Source organism: Chenopodium album, chromosome 15, assembly GCF_948465745.1.
Source record: "Chenopodium album chromosome 15, dcCheAlbu1.1, whole genome shotgun sequence".
Classification (NCBI taxonomy): Eukaryota; Viridiplantae; Streptophyta; class Magnoliopsida; order Caryophyllales; family Amaranthaceae; genus Chenopodium; species Chenopodium album.
Window position 1 is genome coordinate 50,412,391 of NC_137848.1, and position 20,545 is coordinate 50,432,935.

Consider the following 20,545-nt stretch of genomic DNA (forward strand, 5'->3'; position numbering starts at 1 on the left):
CTTATATTACGATATTTGATGATATATTATGCATTGTTTGGTTTCAACCACTCTTGTTTTAGATACACAATAGATTTCAAATTGGATTGATCCTTTATTTGTTTTCGCAGTTGAATTGGCTCTCATGTCACGTATAACCTAACAACTATAAGATGACAAAGATTATACTAGTATATTTTATTATGTCACAAGCAAAGAGTAACGTGAAGAATGAAATGAGACATCTTGGAAGAGTAATTAAGAAGATTAAAATGGGAATAAGTACAGTAATGCCGTTGGATCTAGTTTTGTTTGGATTCAGACTTGAATTCATAATTTATTTGGATTGGGATTTTTCTTTGCACTGGGTTGGGCTTGAACTGGATTTTTTAGGTACATCATGAAGTAAACAATGCAAACCTTATCTTTAAATTCTATAATACCCACTTCATTTTCGAATTGTGAAGGTAGTTGATCAATATCTCAATCCAGCATGGTGCATGGACCAATTGGACACCAAGTTAGTTTATGCACAGGGGTAGACTTGTAATTTCATAGCTTAATGTATCTTTTTGGTAAGATGAAGGATCTTACGAGTACTAACTAACACATCTCATAGGTTAAACTACTCCAGTTACGTAAGTCAAAGTTTGAGAGTGAAAAGGAAAGAGGTAAGAGAAGTTCCGCGCTCTCAAGCAATTGTAGTTGGTGGAACTCGAACTTGTGCCCTTAAATTCACAAGATGAGCTTCCCACCAACTCTACAAAACTTACTTTCTTTTCGTAGCTTAATATATGGTTCAAACTTTGCACCCTCTAGTTGAATTTTTGACGTTAATCAGCTCTAATAATAATTTTTGGAAACTGAACAATTTCAAAATTTTGGAAAGATGCTACCTCGATTTTCACATTTACTCAACTATAAAACGAAAGTCCATTGTACGTATCAAATACATAGCCATGACCTACCAAATTCATTTTTTAACTAAGTAAGACTTGACTCATTTGGTAAGAGATTTCAGTGCCTTTGATTCTAAAAGTATTTAGCTCGCAAAAACATAAGGGTTATGGTTTGGTCGGAACTCTCCTTGTCATAAAAATAAAAATTTTTAGGCCAAATAACATGCATGGATGGAGAGTCCACTCATGGTGCTTATGGTGTATAATTTTTCCCTCAATGTTAATTTAAACATACCTCTGTGGATGATGTCCGAATGAAAATAAATTCTTGATTTATGTTAATACGTTTATTTAAAAATAAAAGAAATGAACAGAAAACAAACTACTGACAATGATACCTAACCGATACTGATTATCGGTTCTTTAGTAAAAAGCATTGATTCAGTTAATTTATACCCTCAAAAATAACTAAATCCATGTTTCACAATTCCAACTTTACTTTCAAATGAGATATTTGCATCACACACTCATTATTCTATGACGTAGTTAAAATTGAGGGTTTATGTACGTAGCCACATAGGTCACAACCCATAAAGGTTCAGACTTTCAAAACCCTTAACCTTAACTTAGCCATATTTGTATCACAAAGTTTTACATATGGCTGGCCACACCGTGGCCGGGGTTCTTAGTCAGGGGTTATTCGTGTGTCAGTCGGACACACGTTATGCCACACAGAAAACGCGTTGTATTTGCAATGTCGGCTCATTTCGAATTAAAAAAATAAAAGAAAAAACAATTTTTAACTTTTCTTCTTCCACTTTGGTGCCAAATTAACGAGAGTCGAACCAGAATTTCAGTGATCTTTCACACTGTTCGTTTCACATAACAAGTACTCTAACACTCCTTCACTGATTCTCTCTCCTGCAAAATCTCCCAAAATGGGAAACCTTAAAAATCAACCAAAACCCAAATCACACCTCTCTAAACCAATCTTACTTCTTGCACTTTCAATTACAGGCATTGCATTCTTATTCCTCTTCTCTTCTTTAATTTCTACAACTGGGTTTTCTTTCTCTTCTCCTAAAATCACTCCCCATGTTTTCAACAAATCTGGAACAATCTCCATTGATAGTAAACACAAGTTCTTGTACTGGGGTTACAGGGTTGATTGCCCTGGTAAACATTGTGATACCTGTGCTGGTCTTGGTCATCAGGAATCTAGCCTTCGATGTGCCCTTGAAGAGGCCATGTTTCTTCAAAGGTATCATTTTTTTGAATTTTTGTGATTGAATTTTGATCTGGGTTAGGGTTTTTTTTGGGTGTGTTTGAGGGTTTTTGGGATTTTGAGTTCTGGGTGTTGTTGAATCAAATGCATGATCCTTTTTTTTTGCAGTTTGAATGGTTGGGATCTGATTATTGTTCTTTGTTTTGAGAATGTGTTTCAGACTTTGGTTGTGTGTTATCTTGTTTTTTGATTGCTGAATTAGTGTATGTTGATTGTTGCTAAATAAATTATGTTGCTTATTGGAGTTATTGCTTTCTGTTCTAATTTTTCGACTCTCAGCTTTCTCAAAGTCGAGGAAACTTAATGTCATTGATTTTTTTTTTTCCTAGGCTTACTCTACTTACCTTTCATTTCTCTTTCCTTTCTACTTGTGGGATATGTATTTAGGATGTTTTATAAATGAACTAGGTGTCATATCTTTAATTTTCCTGTTGAACATTTTGTGATTGTTTTGATGGCTTGATTTGTGTATATTTTATGCTGCAGGACTTTTGTGATGCCTGCTCGGATGTGTATTAACCCAATCCACAACAAGAAAGGGCTATTGCATCAATCAAGTCAAGCGAGTTCAGACGAGGCGTAAGTTTCTTTGGTGCATGACTTTACCTGCAGAATCTCAGGGTTCTGTACATTTAGCTCTGAGACCTTCATTTTCCTCCCTCATTGTCTCAAAAATGGGAAGACCTGTTTTTGCAGCCAGAAGGAAAGGATTTGATGGTAGCTGCAACCAATCTTGCTTGATGCAAATCTAAACCCGTTTGCGATGTCTTCTAGGTGGATCGCTACCTCTTGTGCAATGGAATCTTTGTACGACTTGGACCTTATATCCACCAAGATACCTGTGATTCTAGACAATTCAGAAGTTTGGCACCATGTATTATCTACTGCTATGAAACTGGGGGGCAGAGGTGTGGCTCATGTGAAAGGAGTTAGCCGAGTGGATCTCAAAGAGGATCCTCAATATGCAAATCTCTTGCTGATAAATCGAACTGCGAGCCCTCTTGCGTGGTAAATGATTTTCACCAATACTTAAATTCGGAATTGCTTCTATGTGGAACAATTGCTAGTTTGTATATTTTGAGCTTTATTTGTAATTTAAGAATTCTTCCTGTCGTTCTTTCTTGTCATTTTCCTGCATTTGCCTTTTTAGCGAGCTGGCAGCTATGTGGAATTTAATTGTGTTATTATTGCTTCTTGGAAGAAATGCAGGTTTGTGGAGTGCAAGGATAGGTTAAACCATAGTTCCGTCATGCTGCCATATACTTTTCTTCCATCAATGGCAGCCAAGAGATTCAGAGATGCTGCTGATAAGGTATGCATGTGTATCATTTTTAGCTAACTTGTTCACTATCTAGGGTTATGCTATCTTAAAACTTTATTGTGATCTAATTGCTTTGAAGCAATTATAATTTGATCAAACATTGTGAACTGAAATATGTTAAATTTAAGTGTTGCTTCTTTGTAGTGATTGTTATGCTTGTCTGAACCAATGTTAAATGATCATCCTTCCCTGAAAATCTTATCAAAACTTGTTGATCGCCATGTTTTCTTCTAATTATGGGAGGATTTTGTCCTTTTACTTTCATGCTTCAAACTATTGAATTGAGCGCTATGTGTGGCATATCTAGATTTTTTACTCTGATAAACTGTTGAAGTGCTCCCCCCCCCCCCCCCCCCCCCCCCCCCGGGCTTGGCATGACAGAGGTTCCACCTATATTATGTTTGCGTCTCTTGTATTTGTTTGGCTATTTTTCTTCAAAATGTATTTCCTTCAGTGTTCCATGACATGGCCAACTTGACTGACGTAAATAATTTGACCGGCAGTAATTCATTTTAACATTTACTCGTGGCAATGAACACGGGGATGGTGATGGGAGACTATGTTCAAAAGTTGGAGAAGCCATCTAATATGAAATGAAGTTTTAATTCATTGTAATATATAGCTTATTGAGATGAATGTCTGTCTAGCTAGTTCAGATGTAGGAGGTAGTAATAAGTTATGCAGTAGGTTTGCATAGGGATATTTTGAGATAGTCCAACTTGTTTCATGTAGGGAGAGAATGAAGTGCTTTAAGCATCACAAGTGTTTTGGTTTAGTTATGTTTATATATGTATCCATCTTTCATTATGTAGTAGGAAGGAGAATTTCTACGCTTTTGCAATTAATTGAACTAGTGGTATCAGTGCATAGTTTGAAGTTTTGAACTCTAAATGTGTTTTGAGATGGTAGGAGTTTTTAATACCCTGTGGTTTTTTTTGGGAAAATGATGATGAGAAATTGGCATGACTCACATGAGGAAGATGTAATTAACTGAAACTGGAGATAGCAATTCTGTTGATGAATTGAAAAAAAAAAAACAGAAACTAAAATTGGGAAGCAATCAAAGGGCTTGTTTCCCTCTCAAAACTAACAAATTAAAAGCAAAACCAATTTCTCATTTTTCTTTCTGATTCCCTCTTTTCTCTTCTCTTCCCTATTTATAGGAAATTTGAATTCCTTTCTGTCTCTCTCCAATATCTAATTCTTAGCTTTTCCTTCGTATTTATTATGTTTGTGTCCTTTGTATTTGTTTGGTGATTTTTTCTACAAACTGTATTTTCTTCAGTGTTCCATGGCATGGACAACTTAGTTGACAAAAATCATTTGACTGGCAGTAATTCATGCAAATGAACATGGGGATGGTGATGTGAGACTATGTTCAAAAGTTGGAGAAGTCATCTAATATGACATGAAGTTTTAATTCATTGTAGTATATACCTTATTGAGATGAATGTCTGTCTAGCTAGTGCAGACTTAAAAGGTAGTAATATATTATGAAATAGGTTTGCATAGGGATATTTTGAGATAGTCCAACTTGTATTCATGTATGGAGAGGATGAAGTGCTTTAAGCATCACGAGTGTTTTGGTCCAGTTATGTTAATATGTATGATGTATCCATCTTTTGCTACGTAGTAGGAAGGAGATTTTCTGCGTTTTTGAAATTTATTGAACTAGTGGTATCAGTGCATAGTTAGTTTGAAGTTTTGAACTCTAAATGTGTTTTGAGATAGGACTTATGAATACCCTATGGGCTCTTAGAAAAACTGATGATGAGGAATTGGCACGAGGAAGATGTAATGAACTGGAAAGTGGAGATAGTGATTCTGTTGATAAATTGGAAAAAAAATACAGGAATTAAATTAGGGAAGCATGCAAGGGGATTATATCCCTCTCAAATTTAACAATATTTAAAAAAAAAAAAAAAAAAAAAAACAATTTCTCATTTTTCTTTATGATTTCTTCTTTTCTCTTCTCTCACTGATTTACCCTCTCTCTAAAAACTAATTTTGAGGTCATTCCCCTTGGTACTGCTTCCTTTTGACTCATCACTTAATCTCTTCACTCATGACTGGAATAACTAAATGAAAAAAAAAGAGAAATTCTACGCTATAACCATGAGGAGTTCGAAATTCTACGCTGTGCCCATGGTTTTTGAAATATCTACACTGTAACCTCAAGGGTTGTACCCTTGATGCTAAATCTCCCTTAATATAGTTCCGTTAGACATAAAAAAAATTTAAATAAATAATTTTAAAAAAAACACCAAAGCCACCCCATGGTCAGCCCGCTGCCACCGCCAGCCTGCCCCCCTTCCCCCGGAGCGTCGACCGCCTAGACTCCTTCCCCTCCCCCGACGACTACCTCCCCCTTTCCCCTTCGAACATCAATACACCAGGAAATTCAGCAAAATCTCCCGAATCCCAAACCCTAACCCTAACCTTCGATTTTCGATAGCAGGAGGCTAGGGCGGAGAGAGAGAGAGAGAGAAAAGGAACAACAGTGGAAGGCTACGGCAACGTAAAGGGAGATGCGGCTTGATGTTTTCCAATGGTTGTTAATACCCATTCTTTGGATTCCACAAAAAAAAAAAGGGTGTTATTATCACATTTTCACAAGTTTTGACCCATTATTGTGTTACTGTGAGTCGGGTGTTCACTACAATTTTACAAGGGGTTCAATATAAAGCTCTTTAGGGGAAGGTGGGCAACTCAAGCTTAAATATCTAAAATTTAGTTATTTAACCTTGGGGCCTTCCCGGACCTGAGGTAGGTAGTGTGCATTGCCGAACGCTAGTAGAATGCACACAAAAATCTCACCGGGGGCGAGGCGGAAATTATGATGGTATCATAGCTTCGAGGCCGGGAATGTTGACCCGGCCATTAGCTAGGACCGATGCAGACACGACCTCATATCTATGAAGCCGATATTGTTCGTCTTGCCTTCGATTAATCGTCCCTCCGTTGACGTTGTGCTTTATGTTAGTTTGGGTGTTTTCAACTCTTTCTTGTAATGACTTTTAAAGTGTTTTCGAGGTGGAGGGGGAGGTTTTACGGGGATAGGGGAGGGTCATCGAGGCAGCGCCGGCACCGGAGGAGGGAAAAGGGGTCTGAGAGGCGGCCGGCGCTCGAGGGGACGGGGGTAGGGCTGGCCGCGGGTTGCAACGACTGGTTGTGGGTGGGTGGTTGGGTTAGTGGTTTTGGTTTTCTATTTTTATTTTTATAGATTTTTTAAAGATAATGGAACTTTATTAACGGAAACTTAATGGCAAGGGTACAACAGAGTTACTAACGAGGTTCGACGTTTCAAAAACCATGGGCACAGCGTAGAATTTCGAACACCTAAGGGTTATAGCGTAGAATTACCCAAAAAAAAAAAGAATTAAAGGTACTCAACTAAGTCATTGAATTAGTGAGAAAAGGAAGTAAATTTTAACGTAAATTTGTAATTGATGGCCATGCTGATCCAAATTAAGGTCTTGAGCTCTTTAATATGTATCCTCTTGCTGCTGAATATCATGCAAAACCGTAGTATAAAGAAGTCCTAACTCCTAACAAAGTCCGAAACAACGTCTATCTATATGCAGAAGGTATTATGAAGATCTTGATGTCCTAAACCTCCTTGTAACTGGCTAAAAACTACACAAGTAGGCCACCAGACTGGATAGGCCCACAGAAATCAAGCTATGCACAGCTCATGGAGTAGGTTGGTTGGGCTGTAGTTATATGCCAGTGCCATGGCTGATGTTGAGCTTCATGGACTGGGTGCATTCGCTGCATCACTCATGTAGTGAATAGGTCATGGCTACCTTTAATTTACACACTAAATGTGTTGCTCATTGGCGATGTTTATGTGAACTACTCGAAGCTTGGTCCATAAGTCATGTCTTTGGCTGACTAAGCTTAATATTCGTTACTCCTAAGGCAACTCCATTAATACTTGCATGTTCCTGAGATCCTTGCAAGGGTTGCAACTTCCTCCCAACTGATATAAGCCAACTTGGGGATAAGAGCTGCCCCGTTGCAAGTTAGTCATCAATTGACTATATGCCACCTCAATTGTGCTGCAACAACAATGCACCAAAATCCAGTTTCAAATAGCCTCATTTATCATTTTCAAGCATTAGAGTATTTTCTACAAAATAAATAGTGAAGCCCCTGAGGAGAGAAAAGTGAGATACAACAAACATTTACCATTATAACTAAAGTAAGCAAAGAAAATGACTTAACAATAGTATATGGCAAATATAAAATTATTTTCTTGTATCGTATTATCAAACAAGGCACCACCCCTTTTGTTCCCTTTTAAAGTCGATTACAAACAGGTTTGAAGATTCTGAGATTCAAGTTAGCTTTTAAATTCGAGTGTCAAATAAGAATTTAAAGAGTTGTCAGAACTCAGAAGTGTCTAATTGTCTCTATCACTGAGAACTGTGGAAAGAGCTGTTCTTTAGGCTATATAAATGATCTTGATGCCTAATGAAAGAATGAACTAGTTTAACATTTTAGATATAGAAGGTTTTCTATAATCTCATAAGTGCATGTCTGAGTTTGATGAACACCAAATATTTTTCGTTTTATATCACATACTAGTATTAAGAATATGACTACGTTATGTTGTGTCATCTTTCTACATTAATAATAAAATGTGTGTCATTTTATATGAAAGAGTACTCAAGTTCTCTGTTTTGACCTTGGATTTATGCAATAATTGTACTTGCCATTTGTGAAAATTTGTTTAAAATTGGGAGCCATCACTCCTTGTCATTTGAAATGTACAGGTAAAAGCAATGCTCGGTGACTATGATGCTATGCATGTCCGTCGGGGTGATATTTTAAAAACAAGGAAAGATAGGTTTGGTGTTGTGAGGAGTCGACATCCTCATGTTGAGAGGGATACAAAGCCGGAGTGTATTCTTAAAAGAATAGCAAAATGGATCCCACCAGGACGAACCCTTTTCATTGCATCAAATGAGGGGAAGCCTGGATTTTTTTCACCTCTTGGTGTCAGGTAACCTTCGTTAGCTTTCTCCAACAGATTTATGGCTTATCTTGTGTGGATTAAAACATAATGGTTTTCTAAATCTTCAATCTCTAGTATAATAATTGGGCTCTATGGAATGCATGGATTATTTTAATTGATCCGTTTACACCATTTTGTTTGTGTGAGAAGTCTATTTTTTATTTTTTATTTTTTTTGAAGAATCTAGTTTCTTTGTTGTTTACAATTTCTGATTTGACATGAGTATTTAACTATCATGGTTTACCTTTCCCTGAGCTCCATTGCCATTTTGCTATTCTCATGGCACCTTGCAAAACTTCACGTAGGAAAAATATAGTGATCCTGTAGAGCTCTTAACCAGCCTGATATTTCACATTCTTCCTTACATCTAAAGTTTTGCTGTTAACAAAATTTGTCAGCCTATGTGTTTGACCAACTTGATGAAGGAAAAGAATTGAAAGAAAAGGGAGATGGGAGGGAGAGTTGGGAAATTATATGGATAGAAAGCTTAAAAATCTACTTACGCTTTTGAGGATTTCCAGTGTGATTTATGGAAGCTTGGAATCTTTGCAAATTTGGGAGTGGAGGGGCTACTACTCTGTCACTTTGATCTGGTCTGTTTATTTTGTTAAATAATAGTATTATGTGATTATGGAGGGTAGCATGCTCCAAAACCTTTGTTATTATAGGTATTGCTGTTATGTGTAATGAATAGTATGCGAAATACCAACACATCCTATCAGATTAAAGCTAACCTGCCTAATCCTGTCAGCATGTAAGAATTTTATTATTGGAAAACAATCCCGTCCCCCCTGTAAATAATAATTGATGTTCCTATTTCTTTTATAATAACTCTGTGGATGAAATCAGACAAACTAATCCCAGTCCTAGTAGCAAGTGGTTTTCAATCAGTATATAGATATGAGACTGTGAGAGTAGAAGACTGAAATCCAGGTTGTTTATTTTGTATTGTTCGGTATGACATATTTGGTGCAAATGTTGTTCCACCTACCAACCCCTTCCCCCCTCTTTTTTTTTTTCTTTTTTCCTTTTTTTGTGTGTGCGTGTGAGAGAGAGAGAGAGAGAGAGGGAGGGAGAGAGGGAGGGAGAGGGAGAGAGAGGGAGGGAGGGAGAGAGAGAGAGGGAGGGAGGGAGGGAGGGCCATTGGTGGAAAATAGTTCTCCCTATGATAAAAAGCATTTTCCTTATGGAGGTCTCCCCCCCCCCCCCCCCCAAAAAAAAAAAAAAAGAAAACAAAGTTTAAAAAGAAAAGAATCTTGTCCCATCAATTTTCGTTTCCAATTCCATTTTCTCATGTATATTTAGTAAAGATATCTAGTGTTAGCACTTTCTATATATAGACGTGTCAAATTACTTGGTGTTGTATAGTAGAATTATAATTTTGTTCTGTATCATTGAACGTAAGTTTTTAATTTAATTTTTATTTTTTTTATTAATAAAGAGTGTGCCAAAGATGTAGTATCCCTTTGCCGTTTTAAAAAAGCAACTGCATTTATTTAGGAAGATTATCTGTTTTGTTCTTTGGTATTTGCAGGTACAAATTGGCATATTCATCAAACTATAGCTGGATCGTAGATCCTGTGATAGAGAATAACTATCAGTTGTTTATGATAGAGAGGCTCATTATGATGGGAGCAAAAACTGTCATCCAAACCTTTAAGAGTGAAGATTCAGATCTCAGTCTATGTGATGACCCAAAGAAAAATACCGGTGGATGGATGAAAGTCGTCAGTGAGGATTGCTGAAGATACAGGAATTGATCTCAGCATTACCTGGAATGGACATTGCGACTATAAGGACTTTCTCCAACTAAGCTGCTGGGCCGCAGCCATGTGCACGACAATGGATAAATCTATGCAAATGAAAAGGAAGAGTTATCAAAGGGGCTCTTAAGTTTCCACTTCCAAAAGTTTGGATGTGTCTAGTGTCAATAGATGGCATTGTATATTTTTAGCTTATGTAGATTTTAGAGTTTTAGACAGTGAATGTAAAAAATTCCAGCCGGTGCGTTTCATAGGACATTGTCCCTAATTTAGCAACCATTGCCCATCATCAACATTTTCAACAAAGAGCTCGGAAAAAAAACCGGAGGACATCATGTAAAGAAGAGAATTAGAAGTGGTGTTTTTTTATGTGTATTGAGGCAAATACCAATCTGTTGTGCTGTTGAGCAAATTGCTCTTTATGCTACTTGGGTGCTTACCTTCTTCTCTTCGCGTCACCTGTGGACAGGTTTTTGGTGTGAAGAGGATCATTTAAGTTGAATGCTTGTTACAGAGAAGTCGGCAATATAGGGGAAGATCAGACTTTTTGGATAACTATTTATAATAGCTTGACCCATTTTATTGGATTTTCACCATTAATATGTACTTTGTACTTGGGTAAACTCGGTTAAGATTAACTAGCATGGGGTAATTTTTTTTTTTTTTTTTTAAACAAATTGATTTATTGACAGTAAAACTTATTGTCATGTTAGCAATTTGACTTTTTAACCTAAGGTGACACATTAACAACTTTTTAATACATACATAGTTATTACCGATAGATTCACCCAATCTAATTTAGGTCATACAAACACTTGTATGATGAATTGCTCTCCCTATACTTTTTTTTAAACACCTTATTGCCAATCCCACCCTCTATTTCTCATTCTTGATCAGCTTGGTGGAGTTGATGGAGAATTCACCTTGTGAATTTAATATCACAAATTCGAGCCCAACCAAATACATTTGCTTGAGAGGAGATTCCCTTACCTCTTACCTCCCCCCTCCACTCTCATGTGTTCCTTTACCTCTCCCCTACATTCTCATGTGTTGACTTGTAATTCTCATTTCCGTATATCAAACGCTTACTTCGGGTAATCCTTATAGCCGCTTTTAAATATTTAATATTGAGGGTTATTAAGAAACGTGGACTAATGGTTTGCCAGCTGGATCAATCTGCTCCAGCTGACCAGCTCTATGAGACTAGCCATTTCAAACATTAGCCTGGCCTGTAATGACCCAACATTAGTCGGGTCGGCCCGCCCATTGCTCCCTTTTACTTGAAGCAGAATTTTGATCAATGTTGTAGTATTTGACCCGCAATTTTTTTCTCCAGCGCGCTCTGCCTTCATCTTCAATTCTTCAACCTTTTGATTGATTACTCCAAAAGCTTCAATCTTTGTGATATTTGCGCAATTCTAGAAACTGGGTAATTTCTCTCTTTCTATTATAATTATTTTTTTCGATATTTTTTTTATTTAATTTTATTTTAGGTTGTGGGGGTATTTAGCAAAATTTCATAATGATTATATTTTGATACAATTTATTACTCGTATTATTTGTTAAACATGCTTACTCCAAGTTTAATTTTTGTTTTAATTGTATCGAAATCCTAATTGAATTTGATTTTGTGTTGAATTATTGAAATTGATTTGATTGTGAAAGTGCACAATTGTGAATTTAGAATGTAATACAAGTATATTCTCGTGATGAATTTATGAACTATTTAGACAATGAAAATCTGAATTTATTTTGATTAGTGACTAATTCCAGGGAGGATTGAGTATTTAGCGGAAGAGATTTTGGTGCAAATGAAAATTATCAAGTACTATTTGATACTAGTAAATCATAACCATATTTTTAGTAGAATTATCAAGTGATTTAGATATAAATTATGGAGTAAGATTTCAGTAGGAGTAGAACTTGATTTAAAAAAATAAAAATCATTTTTGCTGATGACTTTTGGTGATTAAATTGCTGAATGCTGACTCTAATGTTAATCTAACTGTTTCACACAATCCTTTTGGTGAGCACGCAGGATTTACGGTCTTGTACAACCTGCATTTCTTGTCAGTAGAAGGATAATTGGGGTTGGTGGGAAAATAATGATTATATAGAAAGACTGAAAAATTAAGAAGAAGAACAAAAGCATAACTTTCAAATTTATGTTATTCAGTGTGTAAAAAATTTTCCACCCATTGGTGGTGGTCCGCCGGTTGTGTTTAGATACTAATACATTTTATATGATTATTTGGTGGATGTTAAAATTAAGTGTGATCGCTAAGCAGCTGTCACTGGCTAGCTTATGTCTTATAGCAAGGATGATAGGTTGTTTTAGTGAATTGGTCATAATCATAAAATTGTAATATTCTACTCATCTTTGTTATATGGGCATTTTGATTTTGGCTTCAGGGATGATGAAAGGTGTTTATACATTTGAGAAGGGTTGTTGATACAGAATTCAGTTTGCTTTTTTTTGTCGCCATATCTGCAATGTTTTTATCAAAGGTTCGTAATAGACCTTTGGCGAGGAGGGCTTTTTCGTCTTTTCATTCATCATTTGTGATGAGCGTGGAGGATCAATTCAGTGTTCAGAAGGGGGAAAGCATAGATGGTGTTTTATCAGGGGGCTTGTCAACAGTAGGCTGTGTATCTAGGAAAGATGCAGCTGCTGATGTCACATATAGCAATGGATGGAAGGGTCAGCAGCCTCCAATGGCTGACAAGTGAGTAGACAAGCTATATTAAATCTTCAATATCTTTGGATAGAATATTGTGTGTGTTTAAGCACCCAAACATTGGAATTTTTCCTTTTTAATATTTATAATATGAAATATGGTAAAAAAAATTCTAGAAATTAATTTCATTACCATAAGTTGGTAGTTTGATACACATGTATTTTTCTACTCTCAGTTCCCTGAATTGTTTTCCATCACGTAGTAAGAAGTCAAGATATTGTTGGTAAACTATATAAAGAAAATTCTAAAGCCTCGTTCTGATACTGTGCAGTAGGATTTATCATGGAGTGAGAACATACGTTTTCTTTTCTTTCTATTCTCCATTAGTTGATGACTTGACTCATTGAGCTGTCTTATGTTCTGATTTGAAAAGAATAGAAGCAAATGACTAGCATATAGCATGCCAAGAACTGAACAGATAACCTGTTTGATAGAATGTTGTGGTCTGTTCCACCGAAGAAAATCCTCTATAGCAGAAATGAAGAATTTTATGACAGAAATTCCGCAATTTCTCAATAGCACATTAGCACAGATAACTTTATGTAATTAGAGTTTGATTTAATTTGTCTACTTGTATTAACTAGCATCCTGTGCATTGCAAGGGACCAGAATCTATTCTGAGTTTTTTTTTTTTTGTCCTTTTTCTTTTAGAGACTGTTATTTCCAAAATATTCTAACTTACTTTTTATCCCATCGCTTCCAGTGGTAAAATAGTAAGATCATATGTGTCACGGAGAAATGCAGTTGACGGTGTGTTGAGCTCATCCGCTTTTGTATATGGGAAACACAGAGCAGCTGTGAGTCCTAATGGTGCTTGTTCTTTACAAACTCATCACTACAGTTCCCAGGGCAATGATAAGAACAAGGTTTGTAGAATCTAAATTTGTACACTGTTAGATACTCTAAGAATAAGCTTATGCTTAATTGGACCTCCTTGAGATAAATTTTCTTTATTTTCTGTTATTGCTTAACATGTACTCTATTTCAGTGCAGCTGCTGGAGAGGATACCCAAATATGTGAAGATTGTAGAAGTTGGTCCCAGGGATGGCCTGCAAAATGAGAAAAATATAGTACCTACTGATGTGAAAATTGAGTTGATAAAGATGCTTGCATCTTCTGGTCTGCCTGTTGTTGAGGCCACCAGTTTCGTGTCACCAAAATGGGTTCCTCAGGTAAGAAATTTCTCAACGATCCCCTCTTGTAATCATTGCTTATAAGGGTTTCTTACTTGGTTTGCACTTTAGTTCTTCCTATTCTCTGGGCCTCTGGCCATGGGCGGTGTTGGGAGGGGGGGGGGGGGTGTTCAGTTCTGTGATCTTATACAAAACTCCTCCCTGGAATCTGAACTGCAGACAGTTTCATCATTGTATACTTCTTTGATACAGCTAGCAGACGCAAAGTTAGTAATGCAAGCTGTCCAAAATTTACAAGGCAGTAAATTTCCTGTATTAACCCCTAATCTTAAGGTAACCTCTGTTCCAGTTGTGCATGCAAATCTCAGTGAGATGAGACACTTGTGGTTGACATTGATATTTCATGATCCCAATTAAATAGGGTCTGGAAGCAGCTGTTGCAGCAGGTGCCAAGGAAGTAGCAGTGTTTGCTTCAGCTTCAGAGTCCTTTTCAAAATCAAATATCAATTGTACTGTTGCAGAGAGTCTGATCCGATACCGTGATGTTGCTAGTGCTGCAGAAAAGCTTTCTTTACCTGTCCGTGGGTGCGTATTGCAGTTCTGATTAATTATAATTTTCTGGAAAAATATTGTGTCACTAAGCATATAAAGTAATTCTGTTTTAAATCTTGCAAGTGCTCTTACCTTCCTGCATATGTTCATTTAAGTTTTCTTATCTTCATTGGATGTGACGTATTTGTGTTCCAAAGCTTCCTCCCTTTGATCTTATTTTTAAATCACAGCAAAGGAAACAGTCACTGTCTTTTTGTATAATGTAAATCATCTCAAGATTGCAACGATGGCTATTGTGCAAATAATAGTTCTATTTATCATTGCTTTTTGTGTATGCATGTGAGTAGCTAGAGCTGTTTCTAGGGTTGATTCTTGTATTAAAGATTTCTGTCTCTGGAATCTGTTTTCCTGTGGAGTATTTTGAAAGCTATGACTTTCGGTCATGCCCTTCAAAATTTGAGGTACTTTAGAAAAAAAAAAAAAAAAAAAAAAAAAGGAAAAAAAAAAACCAAAAACAAAAAAGAAAAAAAAAAAGAAAAAGGAATATAAACTGCAAAAGATAACCTGTTGAACATCTATATCAGCTATATGCATCCTTCTTCCTCTGATATCCTTAAGAGTGAAAGAGATTTTCAACCTCGGTGTTGTCTTTACTTCACTTTTGATTGTGTATCTTACAGAGAACTATTGGTTCTGGATATTGCCATGTGGGCCTGCATACTTTTTGTTGTACTATTGATTATAAGATAGATGCATAGTTTGGTATGTTCATGCTCTATAATATTGAATTGTGGTAAAACAAATTAAGCTGTAGCGGGCTATGTGATTTTCCTGTGATTGTGGTTTAGAACGTTTGATGGTCTCCGATAATTGAGAATCTGAAATGTTTATAACTCTCTATTTTATGTAGTTGCAATACTTTTCTGTCTAAGAAAATGTTCTCCTATCTAGAATGAAAAAATTGTCTAACATGTATTTTGGTAATAGCTTCATGGGTTTATTTGTATTTTAATTTAGGATGGTGCTAACAGTTGAAAATTTTCTCACAGATATATATCATGTGTTGTGGGGTGCCCAGTTGAAGGAGCAGTCTCACCCTCTCAAGTAGCATATGTTGCTAGAGAGCTATCTAATATGGGCTGTTACGAGATCTCTCTTGGTGATACCATAGGAGTTGGGACTCCAGGTAACCTTCAATATGGAGGTCCACTTTGATGATTTTTGCTCAATCACGTATCAAATATTTTGTGTCATCAATCATCATGGTTCGAAATTGTGGTTTACGTGATTTGTTTGTAGAACTTGTCTCCTTCATTACAGTGATGTAGTCTGATCTGTCAGCATCTTAGACATTTGGAGTTTATAAGAGAATGGGTACTGACTACCAAGCAATTCTCAAAGTGTTTTTGATGAATCTGTCAATCAAGTTCATATTTTTTTTCAAAGTTTTCCAATAAAGTCCATTATCTATTATCACTTCTCAGTTCTCAAGTACAGATCACCTACAGTAATTATCGATCACCTATAAACTCCAGATGGCAGGGAGTGGAACTGGTATACTTGAGATGTTATGAGACTAATGTGGAAATTACTTTTAACCTCTTATAATATTCCTGAATCATACCTCTTTGAGAATTATACTGGCCAAATGCTCAACCAAAGCGCCTTTTATTTCACTAAGCTCACTGATATGAGAACATGAAAAGAGAATTCAGCCTGAAAAGGAGGCATTGTGAGAAAAAGGGATTACCATTTTCATGCAGATAACTTAGATGTGTTTTTGGTCAGATTCATTGTTTGTCTACCAAATCTGAAGTTAGCATTTGAAACATGCCGATGTATTTGTTACCCTTAATAATAATTAAGAAAAATTATCATTTAGATGGTTTTTGGCCTCTAGAATGTTTTGTCAAATCATTTCATTCTATAAAGAAACTGAAAAACCAGCAAATCTGTCTATAGAAAATTTTTTGAGCACTGTTTTTCATGAAGGTGATGCTGTTCTGGTTGTGTATGTAAATATGTAACAATGACTTGTGATATCCACTAGCGTGCCATTTTCTATCTAACTCTTATTTCATCCTCTGTTTGCTTATCTTTATTTAAGGCATCATTTTGCTAATCTTTTCTTCTTTCTATTTCAGGTACTGTTATTCCAATGCTTGAAGCTGTTATCGATGTTGTCCCAGTTGAGAAGCTTGCTGTCCATTTTCATGACACATACGGACAAGCTCTTTCAAATATTCTCCTCTCTCTCCAAGTAAGAAATTCATTGATGTTTTTAGTTTGTTGTTAACCTCATAAATTGTACTACGTACTTAAGAAGAATCTAAGCGCTAACATCTCAATTTTTTTTTAATGCTGCTATACCCCCCTCCCGTACCCCACCATAGTTGCTTTGAAACTAAATAGTTGTCAACTTATCATGTCATGTCGTGCATTTAGAAAACTCTTGGTGAACATAGTGGCATTAGCTGTGCAATTTCTTGAACCCCTATCAAGAAACTCATTTTTTTTTTCTTTGTAGATGGGTATCAGTGCTGTGGACTCATCTATCGCTGGTCTCGGTGGCTGTCCATATGCCAAGGGTGCATCTGGTAATGTAGCCACTGAAGATGTTGTGTATATGTTGAATGGACTTGGAGTAGAGACTCATGTTGACTTACAAAAGCTTTTGGTTGCTGGAGATTTCATCTGCAAGCATCTCAGCCGTGCATCTGGTTCAAAGGCTGCTACTGCTTTGAGTAAAACACTTGCTCATGCATCTAAGCTGTAAGATACACACAAATTCCTGTTTGTAAAACTATTATTCATCTTTTCTGACTTGTTCTCTGGATCATACATAACTATGTGGTATATATCCATGCTATTATTGATGTGCTGTGTTGCGTGAAGTCTCCGGTTGACTGGTTCATATCCCATACTGCATTTTCATTCTGTTTTCAGTAACAATGACATTGCCGTTCTTTATAGAACGTAGGGAGGTTTTGGAGTCATAAAATGCAATGAAGGCTATGTTTGATCGGGAGGAAACACCCTTTCTAGGAAGAATAGGCATCCTATTTTCCCGGTTTACATAGATAATAAAACTAAGTTCAAAATCTGTTATCCTTTTTGAATGCAAGCTGTATTGGGAAAAACCGAGAGAGAAGCTAGAGTAACAAGCATGTCCCAAACTAGCTAGTGAGGAGTGGCTTCATCCTAGATTTTATGTTATATACTTATATTTCATCCAAGTATACCAAGGACCTGGGAAAGTCGAAACAGTGAGAAATGGTAGAAGATTTTGCTGATCTAAATCCTTCTGAAGCATCATTAGTATTTAGGACATATTCAGCATTTTTCAAGAAATTGGTCTGACCTTAAAGTCAATGCCCTCTGTAGTCTTTAAGGTTCCCATCAAGAGTGGGATATGGAGTTAGATGTACGCAACCTTACTCGTAGGAAGATATGATAACAGTTGAGTGGTAGCTAGTAATCTGTTTTTTAGTGCAGAATACAATGACTGTCTTATTAAGTTATGGAGTATTAGTATTTCCAATAAACAATACTGCTTTGATGAGCCAATTATTCTTTATTATTGGTTCCGTTGAAAATGGAATTGCATGAAGAAAAAGCACTAAGTTATTGCTTGTTAAGTTAATGCCAGGAATTAGTTTGTTGTAGCTAGTGAGATACGAGGATAGTACTTTGTATTATTAGTCATGAACTGGAGATTCCTAAAATTATTCACAGCAACGTTGGAAATGAGAATTAATGGAATGATTGACAGAGTATAGAGAGCAAAGCATTAACCAAAACTCTATATAGAGTACTTTGTAGATGAGCGAAGCTAAATGGTTAACTGTTAGCTACCTAACACACGATAAAATAATTCAAAATTCTATTACTTTTCTATTTTGAGCAGTGAACTCCATTTAAATATACTTCCTCCGTTTCTTGATACTTGCAACACATCACAGTATTAAGAAAAGTGGGTTACATGTGATTTAAAACACTTAAAATGGAGGAGAGAGATTGTTAAGACTGTAATTTAGTGGGCAATGAGATTATAATAAGGGTTATAGTACAACTTTTGACATAAAATACTTTCTAATTATAGTGTGTTGCAAGTATTGTGACATTTCCATTTAGGAAAGTGTTGCAACTATAAAAAAAAAACGGAGGAAATATAATTCACCCATTTTAGGGTATATGGATTTGCATGAGCATGAGGCATTTGATAATAAGGGATGGAGGAGGAAGATTTTTGTGGATGACTATACAAAATAATCATTTTTAGTTTATGTAGCCGATCCCATTTATGGGATTAACGCTTTGATTGATTGAATTCACTCATTTTAGGATCTTTTAGTGAATTTAATAGTTGTTAAATGGCTAACATATTAGCCGTTTAGATTTTTTTATTTTATATTTGAGAAACGTAAATCCGAAGGAGGAGAAGAGAACAACTTTACAGCCAGATGAACACACGAACAAGAAGCCAACAAAGAACAACAAAACCAGCCGAAAGAAGTAAGCAAACCAGTGTGTTGAAATTGATGTTCAACCCCAAAAATGGATCTTTAGCCATATTAAGTTTGAAACAAACTACCTTTATGATATGACATACGAAGTACTTTGAAGATTCTAACTCCTGAAATAAGAAAGTAATCTTACCCTGAAACAAAATAATTGGAATATACTTCACTAACCAGTGTGTAAAATTTTGGCAGTACGTCCATATTTTTTCTTGAATAATTTTGAAATCGAAATGCTCTTAAAAGCTCCCCCAAAAAAAACTATAATACTCTCGATACACCTATCATCCCTCTGAAATGAAAATCGATCTCCAATCCCTAGCTATTACGTTAATACCTTTGTGCCAATTAAGTCTCTACTTCGGCTTACTTGCCATCGACAATGACATATAGGCTTCAAACGGTCTCAAATCCAACCTTATTACAACATTCAGGAGTAAAACCTTTTGCATTCATTACCCTTGTTATCAACTTTGTAACTAAATCGAACTTCTTCCCACATAGACAAATTGTTAAATCTTATGTAGTCGCGTCCAACCTATACGGTGGAGACTAGGGTACCATACATAATAAGAACACTAACAATTGTATAAAATAACGTGACATTATGGATTGTAATCCTTTTCTTAACACAATCAAAACTCTGCTCAAACAATAAGTTATGAATAAAAACGACATGCCAAAAACAGAAATAGATGGTGGAATTCGAGACACATTGTGGTATGCAGTATTTGAAGCCTAGAATATGATAAAGTAGTAACTTTTGGTTAAGCTTCAAATCTGTTACTCTTACATTACCAAATCCCAAGTATAAACTATCGAGATTTGAGGCTAGGCTTTCAGATTTCAGCCTCTATCTTCCCTAAAGTTCTGATTTGACTGTAGATCTCATCTTGTATGCATGTCAATTTTGTAAAGTCTTTGCTATAAAGTTTCACTTTCAACTTTTACTTGGCTTATTATCAACCTTATTGCTTCTTGATTTTAACCAAACTGCTAAATTGCCTAAATGTACTCCCCTTGTTTCATACGGAGATTTATTTATTTATTGGTTTAAAATGAGCCACAAGAACAATGATGTAAAAGAGATTCAATCACATGTTTTAACTATCATCCCCGATACTTTAACCAAATAACTATCCAAGCCATCCACTCCCCTTGTTTCATAATGCTTGTATCAGTTTGTTTGACATACTTGTATTATCAAAATACAAATTTGACTATAAATATATTATATATACAATTATGATTATAAGTAGTAAAAACTACAGCAGTTTTTTGGTGCAGCAGGCCACACCATGCGACAGGGTTTACTCGAGTTTTTTTTGTCAGGG

At 36.0% G+C, this 20,545-nt stretch overlaps 2 protein-coding genes across 3 annotated transcripts; both read left to right on the forward strand.

Moving 5' to 3' along the window:
• The first annotated feature begins 1,723 nt into the window (after nucleotides 1-1,723).
• Nucleotides 1,724-11,029, forward strand: LOC145582493 (uncharacterized). The gene is made up of 6 exons (XM_081639479.1): nucleotides 1,724-2,139; nucleotides 2,650-2,742; nucleotides 2,938-3,171; nucleotides 3,373-3,475; nucleotides 8,263-8,492; nucleotides 10,039-11,029. Exons 1-6 carry the CDS (start codon nucleotides 1,817-1,819, stop codon nucleotides 10,247-10,249), a joined length of 1,194 nt encoding a protein of 397 aa, XP_081495605.1. The 5' UTR covers nucleotides 1,724-1,816; the 3' UTR covers nucleotides 10,250-11,029.
• Nucleotides 11,030-11,586: 557 nt separating this feature from the next.
• On the forward strand, nucleotides 11,587-17,567 carry LOC145582494 (uncharacterized). 2 transcript variants are annotated; one of them, XM_081639481.1, is made up of 9 exons: nucleotides 11,587-11,696; nucleotides 12,680-12,993; nucleotides 13,709-13,871; nucleotides 13,999-14,178; nucleotides 14,359-14,472; nucleotides 14,561-14,724; nucleotides 15,741-15,877; nucleotides 16,836-16,951; nucleotides 17,219-17,567. In XM_081639481.1, the coding sequence occupies exons 2-9, from the start codon at nucleotides 12,761-12,763 to the stop codon at nucleotides 17,465-17,467; spliced, it is 1,356 nt and encodes a 451-aa protein (XP_081495607.1). In that variant the 5' UTR covers nucleotides 11,587-11,696; nucleotides 12,680-12,760; the 3' UTR covers nucleotides 17,468-17,567. The 2 variants fall into 2 exon arrangements, with proteins under 2 accessions (XP_081495607.1, XP_081495608.1); XM_081639482.1 differs by having other exon boundaries at nucleotides 14,392-14,472.
• The last annotated feature ends 2,978 nt before the right edge of the window (nucleotides 17,568-20,545 follow it).

What these genes read in the sequence shown, in the direction of transcription:
- LOC145582493 (XM_081639479.1), top strand. Translation starts at nt 1,817, where the DNA reads ATGGGAAACCTTAAAAATCAACCAAAACCCAAATCACACCTCTCTAAA. An exon ending in GAGGCCATGTTTCTTCAAAG is followed by an intron (nt 2,140 to 2,649) that starts GTATCATTTTTT and finishes TTTATGCTGCAG; the next exon opens with GACTTTTGTGATGCCTGCTC. An exon ending in CAAGCGAGTTCAGACGAGGC is followed by an intron (nt 2,743 to 2,937) that starts GTAAGTTTCTTT and finishes GATGTCTTCTAG; the next exon opens with GTGGATCGCTACCTCTTGTG.
- LOC145582494 (XM_081639481.1), top strand. Translation starts at nt 12,761, where the DNA reads ATGTTTTTATCAAAGGTTCGTAATAGACCTTTGGCGAGGAGGGCTTTT. An exon ending in CAGCCTCCAATGGCTGACAA is followed by an intron (nt 12,994 to 13,708) that starts GTGAGTAGACAA and finishes CATCGCTTCCAG; the next exon opens with TGGTAAAATAGTAAGATCAT. An exon ending in AGGGCAATGATAAGAACAAG is followed by an intron (nt 13,872 to 13,998) that starts GTTTGTAGAATC and finishes ATTTCAGTGCAG; the next exon opens with CTGCTGGAGAGGATACCCAA.